Source organism: Ips typographus, linkage group LG11 (genome assembly GCF_016097725.1).
Source record: "Ips typographus isolate SLU linkage group LG11, UJ_Ityp_2.0, whole genome shotgun sequence".
Lineage (NCBI taxonomy): Eukaryota > Metazoa > Arthropoda > Insecta > Coleoptera > Curculionidae > Ips > Ips typographus.
In genome coordinates, this window is record NC_138432.1 from 572,176 (window position 1) to 588,116 (window position 15,941).

At 44.8% G+C, this 15,941-nt stretch overlaps 1 protein-coding gene across 1 annotated transcript; it reads right to left on the minus strand.

Moving 5' to 3' along the window:
- Nucleotides 1-5,084: 5,084 nt before the first annotated feature.
- LOC145735428 (uncharacterized) lies at nucleotides 5,085-15,049 on the minus strand. The gene is made up of 2 exons (XM_081989328.1): nucleotides 14,632-15,049; nucleotides 5,085-6,844 (listed from the first exon to the last, which is right to left on the minus strand). The coding sequence occupies exon 2, from the start codon at nucleotides 6,840-6,842 to the stop codon at nucleotides 6,201-6,203; it is 642 nt and encodes a 213-aa protein (XP_081845454.1). The 5' UTR covers nucleotides 6,843-6,844; nucleotides 14,632-15,049; the 3' UTR covers nucleotides 5,085-6,200.
- Between the last annotated feature and the right edge of the window lie 892 nt (nucleotides 15,050-15,941).

The following is a 15,941-nucleotide window of genomic DNA, read 5'->3' on the forward strand; positions in this document are numbered from 1 at the left end:
AAATTATTAATTGAGCTGTTTTAACTTATTTTTGGTTCACCCTGTATACATTAATTTATCATCAAAAAAATTGTAATCAGAAATAAATATTGACATGTCCGAGCATTTTCCCAGAAAAGAAATCCTTGATTTTTAATAAAATTTATGCGTGACTTTACGGACACAGTGTATAATATTTAACATGTGTTTTGCTGTCTCCCCTATATAGAAAGACAGTCCGCGCATTTTCGGTCTGATAAGCTCATGATGGGCACTTAAGTCCTCGAAACATGTTGAGCGCTTCTTTTAATTAGAGGCTTAATAATCTTATTGTGAAGAAAGCTGTGTGTTTCTTCATCTTTTTTCGTATGCATACATCTCTACTGTGAGAATATGGGCTAGTGTCTCACTTTAGAAACAGAAATGTTTTGAATGTAAGGCTCGATGTAAGGTTTGTCACTTGCCACAAGTCCGTAATGTGTTATTTTTCCTCTGTCCAATAAAATCTAACCTAAAAATAAAAAGTTATGTATCTGTGTGTCAGTGTGAATAAAGATTTTCATTTAAAAATTCAATTTTATTCAAAGTGTGTGCATACCCAATAATGGCGTTTGACAAGTACTGTCAAGTAATGTTCATAAAACTTCTCACTAACTCAAAGCCAACCAACGTAAAATTATTTTTTATTGAATTGTTTGGTCATTTTTGAAACAAATCATAAGTGATCACACATAATGAAAAGTGCCATTTTGTTGTTGAAAAATCCAATATGGCCATAAGAAAAAAGAAAAGTTGATGATAACATAAAGAAATATCCGACGAAAACGTTTTCTTCGGTGCTCTTTACTTTTTCTTCTTTCCTGTAAAGTGTTAATTTGGAGGTTACTTTAAACCTGGGTACTTGGTCCTTTCTATTGCCTTCCCTTTATCCTTCTGCATCCCTGTCCGCTTGTCCATATTTAGATTAGTATGATTACGATTTTATGCGCACTTTAAGGAAAAATTGTTAATAAGTCAGAAATGATTGAAGTTAGGTATAGGCAGAATATATGAAGTTAGGTATAGGCAGAATATAATGTTCTTTTATTACAAACCATAATACATTGGTGGATCCATTAAAAAATGTTTTTTTTTCTGTCCGACTTAACGGTAAATATTATTGACCATCCTGTTGTTTTTTTCAACGAATTCAAAAATGAGATTAGTAACAGGGTGTTCTATTTGAAAATCAGAAGTTAATGTTCTTTCCAACTGATCTGGCAACACCGAAACGTCCAAGATATTTTAAAAACAGAGTTTGAACTAAACCTAGGCTACACTCCAAAGAGCCGTTTTCTAGTTATTTTTAATATACCATCAGCGTGATTTACCCTGTATTTTTTAACGAAATTTTGTTGGTGACCTGTTATGAAGCGGCATGAAATGAAAAAAGTGTTTTTCAATTTTACCAGTGTCGTCCATAATATTTTTAGGGAAAAAACGGTACGACACTGCTTTTTCAGGAGAAGAAAATCAGTCCTGAATTCCTCATTCAAATTAGAAAGAAGATGCTCTCTTGTTATTTCTCGCTGTTGTTTTCGAGTAAAAAGCATCATCATATACAGTGTGTTCAGGATAAGGAGGGCCACTATGGAGATCTTAGAAACGGTTAGAGATACACATATGGTTAAACTGAAAAAAATTGCGTAATTATGCCCTTAATAAAGCGACACTTAGGAATCGTTTTTTTTTTTGGTTTTTGAGATATTAGAAAAAAGTTAATTTTTTTTTGTTTTATAATTTATTTTTTTGTGATGTTAATATTGAATTTAGAGCAAAACTAATAACACTTCTCCACAGCAACTTTGAAAGCTCGTTAAAGTGGCATTATCAGTTTTTCATTCCGACGTATCGTCTTTGCGGAACCATTATCAACCTCATTTTTGTAAGTGTAGTTATTGTTTTTTAATGTCAGATTCTCAAAGCCCACTTTATTCCGAATTTAATGATGTATGTCATTTTATGCTTCAAATGTGTTTTACTCTGTTTTTGACCTTAATAAAGAAATGTCCTATTAGGGATCTAACTTAAATTTTTTCTTAAATAAAAATTGCCTTTTGCAAACGTTTTTTTAAACCTAAAATAAAAAAAAGTTAAGTTGCTTACATTATGGAATTCGGAATAAAAAGGGCTTTCAGAAACTAACATAAAAACATCAGTACCGCATTAAAAAAAAATAAAGTTGATGATGGTTCCGCAAAGACGAAACGTCGGAATAAAATAATGAAAATGCAACTTAAAACAGCTTTAAAAGTTGCTGAGGAGAAGTTGTTACGTACGAAATAGAGTTTTCGTCCGTAACTCGTTTGGTTTGTGTTTTTAATGTCCGTGGGCCTAGTTACACTAGTAGACCGATTCCGATCGTTTAATAGCTCCATTTGAACTTTGTGCACATTTTGTGGTTAATGTGGGTGCGTGACCTGATGAGTTATCAGGTGCCGTAGTCACGTGATTTGTTTCGATTTTTGTCGGGGAAGCGTCGGTTTGTGGTCGTGTTTCTTTGTGTCAGGTGCCATGTGGCCTATTTAATCACCCCACTTTGTGATATCGGTCCTTTTACCACTACAGCACCCGAACTGCCGACATCTGACCTAGGTTCTGAGCGTTGTGGCACGTGTGTGACTTAAAATTTTTAATCCGTGATCATCTGGCCGAATTACAGTATTGTGTTCGGCCCGACCGGAGATTCAAGGGCTTTCCGACCAGAGATCTAAAAGATTTCCGACCAGAGATCTGAGGGTTTTCTGACCAGAGATCTAAGGGTTTTCCCGACCAAAGAACTTTCCTCTCGGGGATTGAATAAACCTAACCGGGACTGCTCCGTCCAGAGTTTTCGGGACCAACCCACATGTTGGAAAAGCCGACCAGCAGCAACAGAGTTTCAGAAAGTCAGAGTTGAACCACCAGGTCAATTCCTTACTCGATTTAGATTTATTTAATTTTTTTTAGTTTATATTAGTTTGCTTTAAACAACTTCAACACTTGTCATTACCTCTGGTCACCTTTTTGGTTGCCGGAACAAGTGTTGAAGCTGTTTGTTCGTTTTCCCTGGTGTTCTGCTGTTTTCTGCCTTAGGTACCTGTCACCAGTCTCTGGACCCCCTTTCCTACCTGGAAATCAGCGGTGGCCACTACTGACTACTGGGGAGAGGATACTGGAGGTTCCAGGACCCAAACATCGTCCTTAAAAACTGGTAAGGGCAGTTAGAGACAGTTTGGCACTGGGAAAACTTTTCCGGTTTTTTTCTATTTTTAACTACAATTCTGTTTTTTTAATTTTCTTTAAAATTTCTTGGCAATTGTAATTATTTGTAAATTGTAAATATTTTTTTTTTGTAATATACACTTGTACATAAGATAAAGGTCAGTTTTTTTGATTTCCTGCAGAATATCCAAGTGTGTTCATTTATAGCTAATTATGAACTCATGCAATTAATCCACGACCTTGAGCAATCTAATGAAAATGTTTTAATCTCATTAACGTGAGGTTTCATCATAACAAAGTATCATTAGTTTTGTTTTAGGTCCAATATTAACGTCACAATAAAATGAAACGTAAAATCAAAAAATTCACTTTTTGCAAAATATCTCAAAAACCAAAAAATAAGTCGATGTTTTCTAAATGTAATTTTATTAAGGCCATGATTATGCATCATTCCTCCCATTAAACCATATTTGTAAATCTAACTTCTCTCAAGATTTCCATAGTGGCCCTCCTTATCCTGAACACACTGTATAGGTACTTAAAACTTAATAATAAAATATCAAATCCGTTTATTATTAAAACAATTATTGAAAAAAAAAACGGTACGGCACTGCTTGTTTCTTACAATTTCAGAATATTTTTGATTATTAAAACAAATTTGAGCTGTAAAATTGCATTTTATTTATTCAAATTTGAACACCCTGTATATCCGTAACGAAACCACTTTGGACCGTAGTTTATATATCAAACTTGGGTTATTTTTTGTTGCACTATCAAACCCTGAAATATGACGCATTTATCGTGAAACAGCCTGTACTAAAAATTAAATAGACTTGCCATTAACTAGATATTATACATTACAGCAGCAATTAACATAAATTTAAATTTTTTATGACTTAATGTCGCAAAACAACTTGCAATTGTTTTAGTTCGTGATGTGAATAAAATGCAACTATAGATTTACATATTTGTTTCAAAAAACGATTGGTTTTGCCATAAAACCACGGTTTTAACTACTGAGATTAAATCTATTTATCACAAATTAACACTATTACAGATTACACATTAATAAAATTATTACAGTAACAAAAGCAGCTATGTTACTAAATTAGGTTTCATCATGTTGTGACGCTCTTTTGTTGGGGGCAAATGAAATACCCCTTTTGACACTAGTCTGATTTTAATTGCCTCGGGCGCCACCTGGTTTCAAATAACCGCGGAGCGTAAACCAGGAAAACGCTCCGTATACCGGGGTAACTTTTAAAACAGTCGAAGAAGGTAAGCGGGCGCTAAGGTTTTGCAAGGCTGACAGGCCCAATGAAAGACAAAGGTAAATTTACAAACTCACCGGGTCGTGTTTCCAAACAAACTCAACAGAAATTAACACTCTGAAACACTTAACCAAAATTATGACTACGGACCTACGGTGGTTAGCGAACAGAACCAATCGGAAAAACAAAAGTCGGAACCCTAACGGTATCTTAAATCTTGAACGGAAACAACAGCAAGTGTAAAAATGAGAGAGAGCGTGTAACTTTGTTTTAAGTGATCAATTTCAACCTAAAGCGTGTAAGTCGGGACGCGGGTGACAAAGCAGTTAAACGTACCAATAAAAGCGGTCAAATAAAAGGTGTACACGTTAACGGTGTCCACGGCAGCTGTCCTGGCGGTCAAGAACAGGAGAAATGCGGGTGCTAACTACGGTATACTAATTACTGGGGAAAATCCGTCGGGTCAATACGAGTCCAAACGACGGCTAACTACGGTGTACTAATTACTGGGGAAAATCCGTCGGGTCAATACGAGTCCTAACGACGGCTAACTACGGTGTACTAATTACTGGGAAAATCCGTCGGGTCAATACGAGTCCTAACGACGGCTAACTACGGTGTACTAATTACTGGGAAAATCCGTCGGGTCAATACGAGTCCTAACGACGGCTAACTACGGGGTACTAATTACTGGGAAAATCCGTCGGGTCAATACGAGTCCTAACGACGGCTAACTACGGTGTACTAACTACTGGGAAAAATCCGTCGGGTCAATACGAGTCCTAACGACGGCTAACTACGGTGTACTAATTACTGGGAAAATCCGTCGGGTCAATACGAGTCCAAACGACGGCTAACTACGGTATACTAACTACGGGGAAAATCAAAAGGAACGGTCAGGTATTGCGGTATAGGCCCAGAACAGATGCCGTACCGGTACACGTGGTTGAATGGTACTTACTGCTGGTCGGGTTTCGTGTCGGAGCAGGCTGGCTGGTTCGGTCGCTGACCGCAGGTGGAAGAGGCCGTTTGCCACGTGCAGGCCAGTTTTATTTCCTGCCATCTCCCACTCACCTACGTACCATGTATGGGGGACCGGAACCGCGCGCACTGCCACACACTGGGTGCCGGCAGGACGCCTTTGCAGGTTAACTGCGGTACTATAGCCGCTGAACATTCGGCCGCGCAAAACTTATTAGCCACGTAATTATCAATTAGCGGTTTTCCGCGACACATCGCTATGACCCTAACGAAAAGTAACCGACGTCCCGAACCAAAACTGACAAGAACGGAGAAAATCCGACTGTTGGAACCTTAGCAATTAAAACGAGGATTCCGGTTGATCGATTCAATTAAGAAAACGGTAAAAACTTAGTAACTTCGTTACACACCCCCTCCTCGTACGGAAAAAAAAAAAGCGTTTACTCCTTTTTTTTTTAAACAAAACTTTTCAAAACAGACGGCTCTACCTTAAAACTACCCGGCAACTCGAGAAAACAAAAACTTAACGGCTTAACTCTAACGCTACGGTTAACAATAGAATCACAAAAATAAATCACAGACTCGATACAATAAAAAAAATAAAAATCACAGATCCTACAACAGTACAAAAATAAATTTTCAACCCGGAGCAAACAACTCCCCTTAACCTAACTTAACCTAAATCGCGGAACCCGCACACCTCTGCCCGCACACCGCATACCCCCCTCACTCACGGTCGGACTCCTCCTGAACGGCCCGCCTACCAACGCTGCCCCATCGATCAGGCGACGCCCAGTGAACTTGCCGGGAACTTCGGACCTGGCTTCTGGAGGTTCGGACTTGGCCCGAGAAACGGGAACGGAATGTTTCCCGACCCAAATCACACTGAACTCCGCGAGAAACCAGACGGTCGCGCTCCGGAACAATCCGCGGCGGCGGAAGCATCTGCCGATCTTCTTCGGTAAACCAGCACGGGCAGTTCTTTGACAATCGGTCTAAGCCTCCACATCGGGAGCAAAATAAAATTGGCGGATGTGTACAGGCATTCCTGTGGTGGCCCTCTCTGCCGCACCTCCAACAGAGTTTTCGAGACCGAACGGGTAAGAACAACGGACCATCCGCTGGATTTTCCGGCGGTACAAACGGTACTGGGATATACGGCCGAGTAACTTCGATCTCGGAATACGGCGCCAACAGATCCTCAAGGGACCTCGAACGACTTTCCATCCCAGGACTAGGAGGTCGTCGACCCGCGGGGGGTGCGGTTACGGCTGCAGGCGCACTCGCTGGCACGTCGATGTCACGCATGGCGTCAAGCAAGTCAATCTCGTCCGTTGCCATTAACTCCAGCACTGGAGAGTCGGTCATTCCTTGCGAAGGAAAAAAAAAACATTAAGTACCAAAAAAAAATACTGCGAAGCGGGATTGTTAGTCGGTAGCGGGGCGCAAGCAGAAGGTGAGCGACGGGCGAATAAACAAACGGACAAAAAAAAAACAAAACCCGGTTAGCGGGGCAGGGTCACGTGTAAGCGGCGGCCATCCCGAGTCACGAGATGCCGTCGACAACGGCGTCCGGCCGAGTAACCTGGAGGCCGCAACAGCCGAAGCCTCGCCATCAATGACTCCGACCAATCCCTTGCGTTCGGGGTAGCGGCCACTTCTTCCGCTATGGCCTCCAAGTCCAACAGGGGACTCGATCCAGCGGGATCGAACGGGCCGGCCTCCGGACACTCATCCATCCCCGGTGACGTCGGGCGATTAACCGGAGTAGTTACCCCAGCTGCGGTGACGGCGGACGGCGGTGACTGAGCAAGGTCGACGACCACGTCCTCAATCGGTGAGGTAGTCGGTGCCCCAGGCCCCAGCATCCCAACGGGTGACTCCGCCATAGATAGTGATACTGGCGGAGGGCGGCAGGGTATCGGGACGAGCATGGGCATTGCCCGGTAGGCACGGCGCGGAGGGTCTGGGAATAGCTCGTCAGCATGGGCCGCTGCCCACTCCAACCGAGCGAGGTTATCGCCCAGGTCAGGCCTATTATAATATCCCGTTCTGGCCGGCCTCAGGACTAGATCTGAGATCACGTGGATCCGTCCCCTCGGTCGGGATTCGGTAGCGAGTCTCTCCGCCGTCGGGTTTCGGTCCACGGGTCCCCGAAACGGCGCCCCAAGTGCCCGCGCTTCCTGCCGTATTTGCGACATTCTTTGCAGCGTGGAGCTTCTTTGCGCGTCGCAATGGGTGCGCACGCACACTGCCGCCGAGTCGGGAGGCGCCGCAAATGGAGGCTCTCCCGGCAAACGTTGCCGAGACTTCGGTATCCGTTTTCTTTCAGTCACCTAGAATAACGGCTACGGTCGGTACGGTAACAAGTACGGCTTTCGTTGCGGTTGCTAACGGTTGTCACCCGCCCCAACTCACAGCGTGGTTTACATGCGGGCTTCATTAAATTCGGCCCCGTCATGCGCCGCTTTTAAGTCTTTAACATGAATACGGCGCAGAACTTTACCGGTGCAGCTTTTAATGTCATACACCACCGGAGAAAGAACCCTAACCACGGTGTAGGGCCCTGAAAACTTAGGCGCTAGCTTCGAGGCAAAACCTCGGACCGCTGAGGACAAGGGGTTTTCACGCCGATAAACCTGATCTCCCACATGACACCGCCACTCTCTTCTCCGCAAATTATAATGCCGGCTTTGAGTGGTGAACGCCCGACCCAGATTTAAACGGACCAGCTCATAAATATCATTGAGCTGTTTGAGCCGGTTGCTGTGCTCCCCAATATCGGCGTGCTGGGGTTCCCCTAACGGCTCGGCGCCGTCGGGTTCCGGTCTGACAGAACGGAATAAAGCTTTTGGTGGCTCTAACTCCCGACCAAAATTCAAGTAAGCCGGCGTGTATCCGGTAGAGTCATGTTGCGACGTGTTAACGGCGAACAGCAAATCGGGGAGCAGTACGTCCCACTTACGGTGATCCCCTTCGCAAAACTGGGCGATCATGGTTTTGAGGGTCTTATTAGCTCGCTCAACGGGGTTGGCCTGGGGCGTATACGGTGGAGTTAGCCGGTGAGCAATGCCCAACTCCGCAAGCAATTGTTTAAACGGTTGGCCGGTAAACTGCGTGCCATTATCGGACAAAACGGTTCGTGGGCACCCAAATCTCGTTATAACTTCGTCGTACAGAGCTTGGCTTACAGCTCTAGCCGTTGCTTTCCTAATTGCTCGACATTGTACCCACTTAGTAAATCGGTCTTGAAACACTACCAAGTAATTGTTCCCTTTTGCGGAACGGGGTAACGGGCCAACTAAATCGGTACAGACGGTTTCCCAGGGGCGGTTATTTCGTGACGGTTGCATGTACCCAGGCGGTGCTTGTTGCGATACTTTATACCGCTGACAAGAAGGACAATTGCGGACGTAATTTGCAATATCCCGCATCATTCCCGGCCAATAATAGTGCTGAGCTATACGGACGGTGGTTTTTGCAATCCCAAAATGCCCGGCGGCCGGCTCATCGTGGTTTTGCCGAAGAATGGCCGCCCTAGCGGTCTTAGGGACGCAAAGTTTCCACGAACTGGCAGACTCTGCAGACGTGACTTCGTTTAAATCCCAAAAATGGCGGTAGAGACGGTTTTCTTTAATACAGTAGTCAGGGAAATTTTTGGGATTTGCTTCGACCGCCGCCATTTTAGCGCTATACCAGGAGCACGGTTCAAAATTTTCGATCAGCGCTATGGATTCGGGTGGATCGCCAACCGAGTTGGACGGCACGGGGTCCCGAGATAAAGCGTCAGCTACTTTATTCAGTATCCCCTTTCGGTACTTGATTTCGAAATCAAATTGTTGGAGATAGATACTCCAACGGGCTAATCGGCCAGATGGGCTTTTTAGAGAATGCAACCAACGTAAGGACTGGTGATCCGTCACCACGGTAAAACGGTAGCCTTCAAGGTACGGTCTCATTTTTTCGACTCCCCATACTATTGCCAAGCATTCTTTCTCGGTCACCGAAAACTTTCGTTCAGTAGCTGTCAACGTTCTGCTAGCATAAGCGATAATGTGATCGCCATTGAAATCATGCTGTATTAATGCAGCACCTAGCCCATGATCCGACGCGTCTGTTTGTAGTACAAACGGCCGGGAAAAATCTGGACAGGCCAAAATGGGGGCTTCGGTTAGGCACTTTTTCAGCTGCTCAAATGCATGCTGCTCGTCCGCTGACCAAGACCACTTCACTCCCTTCTTTAAAAGTCGGTTTAGAGGAGAAGCAATTCTGGAAAAGTCCTTGACAAAACGGCGGTACCAGGATGCAACACCGAGAAAACGGCGAACGCCTCTCACGTTGGTTGGAGCCGGCAGCTCCTGAATAGCCGACACTTTTTCTGGATCGGTACGGATACCACTGGACGTAACCAGGTGGCCCAGGTAACGGAGGGATTTCCGACCAAATTGACATTTATCCGGATTCAGACGCAAGTTCGCAGCTCGGAGACGACGGAAAACCTCGGACAGATTGTCGAGATGTTGTTCAAAGGTTTCCCCAAGAACAATAATGTCGTCCAGATACGCAAAACAGTACGGATCCATATCGGGGCCGATGACTCTATCCATTAATCGTTGAAACGTGGCGGGAGCTGAGTGTAAACCAAATGGCATGACTTTGAATTGAAACAAGCCCATGCCCGGCACCGTGAATGCGGTAATTGGTTTGCTAGCTTCATCAAGAGCTACTTGCCAGTAACCCTGTTTCAAGTCAATACTGGATATATAACGGGCACGGCGGAGTTTGTCCAAGATTGCATTAATAAATGGTAACGGGTATGCATCTTTTCGAGTAACGTCATTGACTTTTTGGAAGTCAATACAGAAACGGTGTTTACCATCCTTTTTACGGACAATTACCACAGGGGAACTCCACGGACTGGTTGACGGCTCAATAATACCGTCTTGCAACATCTGCTTTACCTCGGTATTAATAATCTCCTGCATACGAGGATTGCGAGGGTGATAGCGTTGCTTAATCGGCTCGATTTGCTCCAAATGAATGGTATGTGTGGTTAGTGGAGTTACGCCTCTAATTCGGTCAAACTTTGGAAGTTCGGTGTTTAAAAACTGTTGCAGTCTGGCATTTTCGGTTTCGGTTAACGTTAGAGGCTCCGGCGGTTCAATGGTGTTGACTGGACTAATCTTTCTCGGTTTGCGGACTGGTCTGGGGCTAACTATTCGTACAGCCCTTGTCTGCAAATTCACTTGAAAAGGATGTTTTCCTAGTAAGTCCATACCAAGTACGATAAATACGGTTAACCCTGGTAAATAGTGCAACACCTCCGTTACAGTCGGGTAGCCCTCAAAATTCAGTTTGACCCTGAAAGCCTCGGTAATATCCACCTTACTGCCATTTGCAACTTTAGCGTTTTCAACAGTTGGACGGAGAGGTGTGCAATCGTGCCTAAGACATAACTGTCGTACCACGGCCCCTACGTATGAACGGGCAGCACCAGTGTCTACTAATGCCATAAATTCAGTGTCAAAGATTTTGACAGAGATGTGGGGTCGATTGTCCGTGGTCAGGAAAGCATTCAGGGCGGTGACTGCTGGTATATCAGCAACAGATGGCACTGGGACGGTCGGTACGGTAACGTTTGGTGTTGCGGTCGGAAGAACGTAGTCTTTGGTGCCAGAATCGTTAACCAACGTCTCAGTCGGTACAGGGTAACTGGTAGTAACGTTAGGTACTTTAGTAACTGGTGTAACGTCACGCTTATGTCTACTAACAGTCGGTACGGTACTACTAGGCACAGAAACGGTCGGTACGGTAATGTTAACTTTGTCGGCGGCATACTTGGGTACGGTATAACAGGTGACAGGAACAGGTGGTATGGTATAACAGGTGACAGGAACAGGTGGTACGGTATGACAGGTGACAGGAACAGGTGGTACGGTATGACCGGTGCCAGGAACAGGCAGTACGGTATGACAGGTGCCAGGAACAGGCAGTACGTTACGACAGGTGACAGGAACAGGTGGTACGGTATGACAGGTGACAGGAACAGGTGGTACGGTATGACAGGTGACAGGAACAGGTGGTACGGTATGACAGGTGACAGGAACAGGTGGTACGGTATGACCGGTGCCAGGAACAGGCAGTACGGTATGACAGGTGACAGGAACAGGTGATACGGTATGACAGGTGACAGGAACAGGTGGTACGGTAAAGTTAACTGGAGTAACGGTCGGTACGGGGTTTAACGGCTGAACGGTATTTACCAGGGACGGCTGACAGGCGGTAACGGTCAAAACAGGGTGGGTCGAGGCGGTTACGTCGGGCGGTTGTGCTTTCCTCGCATTATCACAACGCCCTTTTAGTTTTCCGGCCGTGCACAATCACAATGCCGAGACTGTACACCTGGTTTCCCACATCTGGAGCAGAACAGACGGGACGGACGCGTACATTCTGTACGGAAATGCCCGGCCTCTCCACATCGCCAACACACTCCTCCAGGACTGCCCACGGGAGCACCCTGACGGTTTTCAGTACGGGGTGAGTGTCGAGGTGACCTGTTGTGCGTTGTATTGAGGGACTGGTTGTTGTGAGTCGGTCGATTCCCCTCATTTGGTCGTGGGCGGCCCGGTACGGTAACCCGTGTCTCGGGTACTTGACGTGACTTTATGGTCGGTTCCTGATTACTATTCACTCTAGTAAACTCAGGTTGAGGGCGGTAACTACATGCCTCTGCCTGCCTTACCTCCTCTAAGAGGCGTTCGGTCTCACGGGCTTTCTGTGACAGAGTTAACACGTCGTAAAAGTCGGTCGGCCGCACCATCTGTCTTAATTGTGGTGTCATATTACGGTACAACCAACGTAACTCCTGTTCGGGTGTAATACTCCCATGCCGGCGGATCATAGTTTGTAAGTCTGTAAAGTACAGACTGACAGATTCCCCTTGTTTTTGCAATCTGCGGCTTATCTGCGCCTCAAGATCATCATAGTAATCCAGAGGGTAATAGAAAGTACGGAAATCAGCTTCAAATTGCTGCCACGTCGCCCAACGTTGCCGGTTGTTTCGGAACCACAGTAGCGCATTACCACGCAACACCATAGGTAATTGCGGCACTAGTAAGTCTGGATGGACTTGATTGGCGGCGCAAATCTCCATTAATTGCTCCAGGAAAGCAACAGGATCATCCTGTTCATTAAAGTAGACTTTCCAGTCTTGAGCGCGAAAATACATGGATGTTTGACGGTCCAGGGTCGGCGTGGGTTCCAGCGGACAAGGAAGTGGCTTTGTTAACGCCTCATTGGCCGTGGTCATGGGCGGTATCCAGGGATAAGTTACCGGCAAAGTCAACGATAGAGGGGGAACTCGGGAACCGTGAATCGGTCGTGTGGGGTGAGCTGAAGTGAACGTTACGGCGGTACTGCAACTGGGGATTGGGCGTGTAGTACCCCACGTCGATGGTGTTGTAAAAATGGGGGCGGTCGTCGTAAGAGACTCGGTAACTTTAACTACTACGGTAGTCGGGGGCAAAGTTACTGTGGTAGCGGTCGGTTCGGTATTTACTGCAGGAAAAGTAAACGGTGCAGTTCTGACTATCGGGGTTGATTCCCCACCCATTAAGCAGGCAATTAAGCGCTTCCTTAATACCTCCGTGGTGCCACTGGTGTCTAACCCAATCTTGGATAGTTCAACGATCAACGCGTCTTTCCTGAGCTGGCAAACGTACGCAATTTTGGAGTCCATCGGTTCGGTGCCGCCTGAGAAGGCGGCTGCACTGGTGGCGGCGGTGACGGTTAACGGTAAACTATCTTTTTGATCGGTATCCATGACAACCCAGGCCACACGGTATAGTTAAACTCGGGTAAAAAAAAACAAAGCCGGACTGGTTAAAGACAAATTTTTTAGTGAATCGCAAAGCGGGGATCAAGCTCGGTTAGTACAGTTATCCTAAGCTATTAACCACAACAAAGTTACACGTTTATATTAACAGGGGGAAAAAATGAAACACTGTCAGTTCAAAACTCAAAACGTAGTCCCTGCTCGGGCGCCAAATTTGTGACGCTCTTTTGTTGGGGGCAAATGAAATACCCCTTTTGACACTAGTCTGATTTTAATTGCCTCGGGCGCCACCTGGTTTCAAATAACCGCGGAGCGTAAACCAGGAAAACGCTCCGTATACCGGGGTAACTTTTAAAACAGTCGAAGAAGGTAAGCGGGCGCTAAGGTTTTGCAAGGCTGACAGGCCCAATGAAAGACAAAGGTAAATTTACAAACTCACCGGGTCGTGTTTCCAAACAAACTCAACAGAAATTAACACTCTGAAACACTTAACCAAAATTATGACTACGGACCTACGGTGGTTAGCGAACAGAACCAATCGGAAAAACAAAAGTCGGAACCCTAACGGTATCTTAAATCTTGAACGGAAACAACAGCAAGTGTAAAAATGAGAGAGAGCGTGTAACTTTGTTTTAAGTGATCAATTTCAACCTAAAGCGTGTAAGTCGGGACGCGGGTGACAAAGCAGTTAAACGTACCAATAAAAGCGGTCAAATAAAAGGTGTACACGTTAACGGTGTCCACGGCAGCTGTCCTGGCGGTCAAGAACAGGAGAAATGCGGGTGCTAACTACGGTATACTAATTACTGGGGAAAATCCGTCGGGTCAATACGAGTCCAAACGACGGCTAACTACGGTGTACTAATTACTGGGGAAAATCCGTCGGGTCAATACGAGTCCTAACGACGGCTAACTACGGTGTACTAATTACTGGGAAAATCCGTCGGGTCAATACGAGTCCTAACGACGGCTAACTACGGTGTACTAATTACTGGGAAAATCCGTCGGGTCAATACGAGTCCTAACGACGGCTAACTACGGGGTACTAATTACTGGGAAAATCCGTCGGGTCAATACGAGTCCTAACGACGGCTAACTACGGTGTACTAACTACTGGGAAAAATCCGTCGGGTCAATACGAGTCCTAACGACGGCTAACTACGGTGTACTAATTACTGGGAAAATCCGTCGGGTCAATACGAGTCCAAACGACGGCTAACTACGGTATACTAACTACGGGGAAAATCAAAAGGAACGGTCAGGTATTGCGGTATAGGCCCAGAACAGATGCCGTACCGGTACACGTGGTTGAATGGTACTTACTGCTGGTCGGGTTTCGTGTCGGAGCAGGCTGGCTGGTTCGGTCGCTGACCGCAGGTGGAAGAGGCCGTTTGCCACGTGCAGGCCAGTTTTATTTCCTGCCATCTCCCACTCACCTACGTACCATGTATGGGGGACCGGAACCGCGCGCACTGCCACACACTGGGTGCCGGCAGGACGCCTTTGCAGGTTAACTGCGGTACTATAGCCGCTGAACATTCGGCCGCGCAAAACTTATTAGCCACGTAATTATCAATTAGCGGTTTTCCGCGACACATCGCTATGACCCTAACGAAAAGTAACCGACGTCCCGAACCAAAACTGACAAGAACGGAGAAAATCCGACTGTTGGAACCTTAGCAATTAAAACGAGGATTCCGGTTGATCGATTCAATTAAGAAAACGGTAAAAACTTAGTAACTTCGTTACAATGTAATAATTATATTACTTATCAAACGTATAAAAAATGTATTTCTTTTTTCACGAGAAACCTATACTTTCCCGTTGCGATACTTATTTAGACAACGTGTATGTGTGTGTGTATGCGTCAGAGCATCCGCTGTGACGTCACTAGCGGCTTTGCTTGTAGGAAACCAATTCTGTCTATTGTTATAAAACTTCACGATAATGAAATTCCAATGTTTTAATTGCTCTGCTTGGTCGTGGATTTCTAGCATGTGTCAGGGGTCGGATGGCGTTTAGTGAAAATCAAACAATAATGCACAATGTCAGGAATATAATTGAAAACATTCATAAAAACTTAACTCAGGTCATACTCAGGTCCATGAAACCGTAATTCTCAGAAAAATTGTATTTCTAATTGTCTAATTGTCGTAACCCCCCTTTCTACCCTAACTTAACCTCACTCTTCTTTATACATAGTTGGGCTACTAACATAACAATGAAACTATTAATAGTGGTAACAATATTCACTAGTGTCAATATTTGCGTTTACACAAAAGAAAAAACGAGGCGAATACAGGGCGATACGTGGCGTAGTAATTTTTTCAATAAAAAAATCGCTAATAAAAATTCTCCATTTTCTATCAAGAAAAAGTATTGTAATATGACCTGAAAACTGAAATAAATATTTAAAATTTTCTCCCGTAATAGACATTTCATTCCTAATTATTTAAAAAAAAAATCATTGAAATCGGTTAATAACCTAAAATTTTATAGGGGTGTTTCCATTCTAAATGGGTCACACTGTATATTGATACAAGCATAATATACACACGTGGTTGAAATAAAATAAGAAATTGGAATGTATAATGGTGTCATATTAAACCCAAATAACGAGTATAATCTAGTCA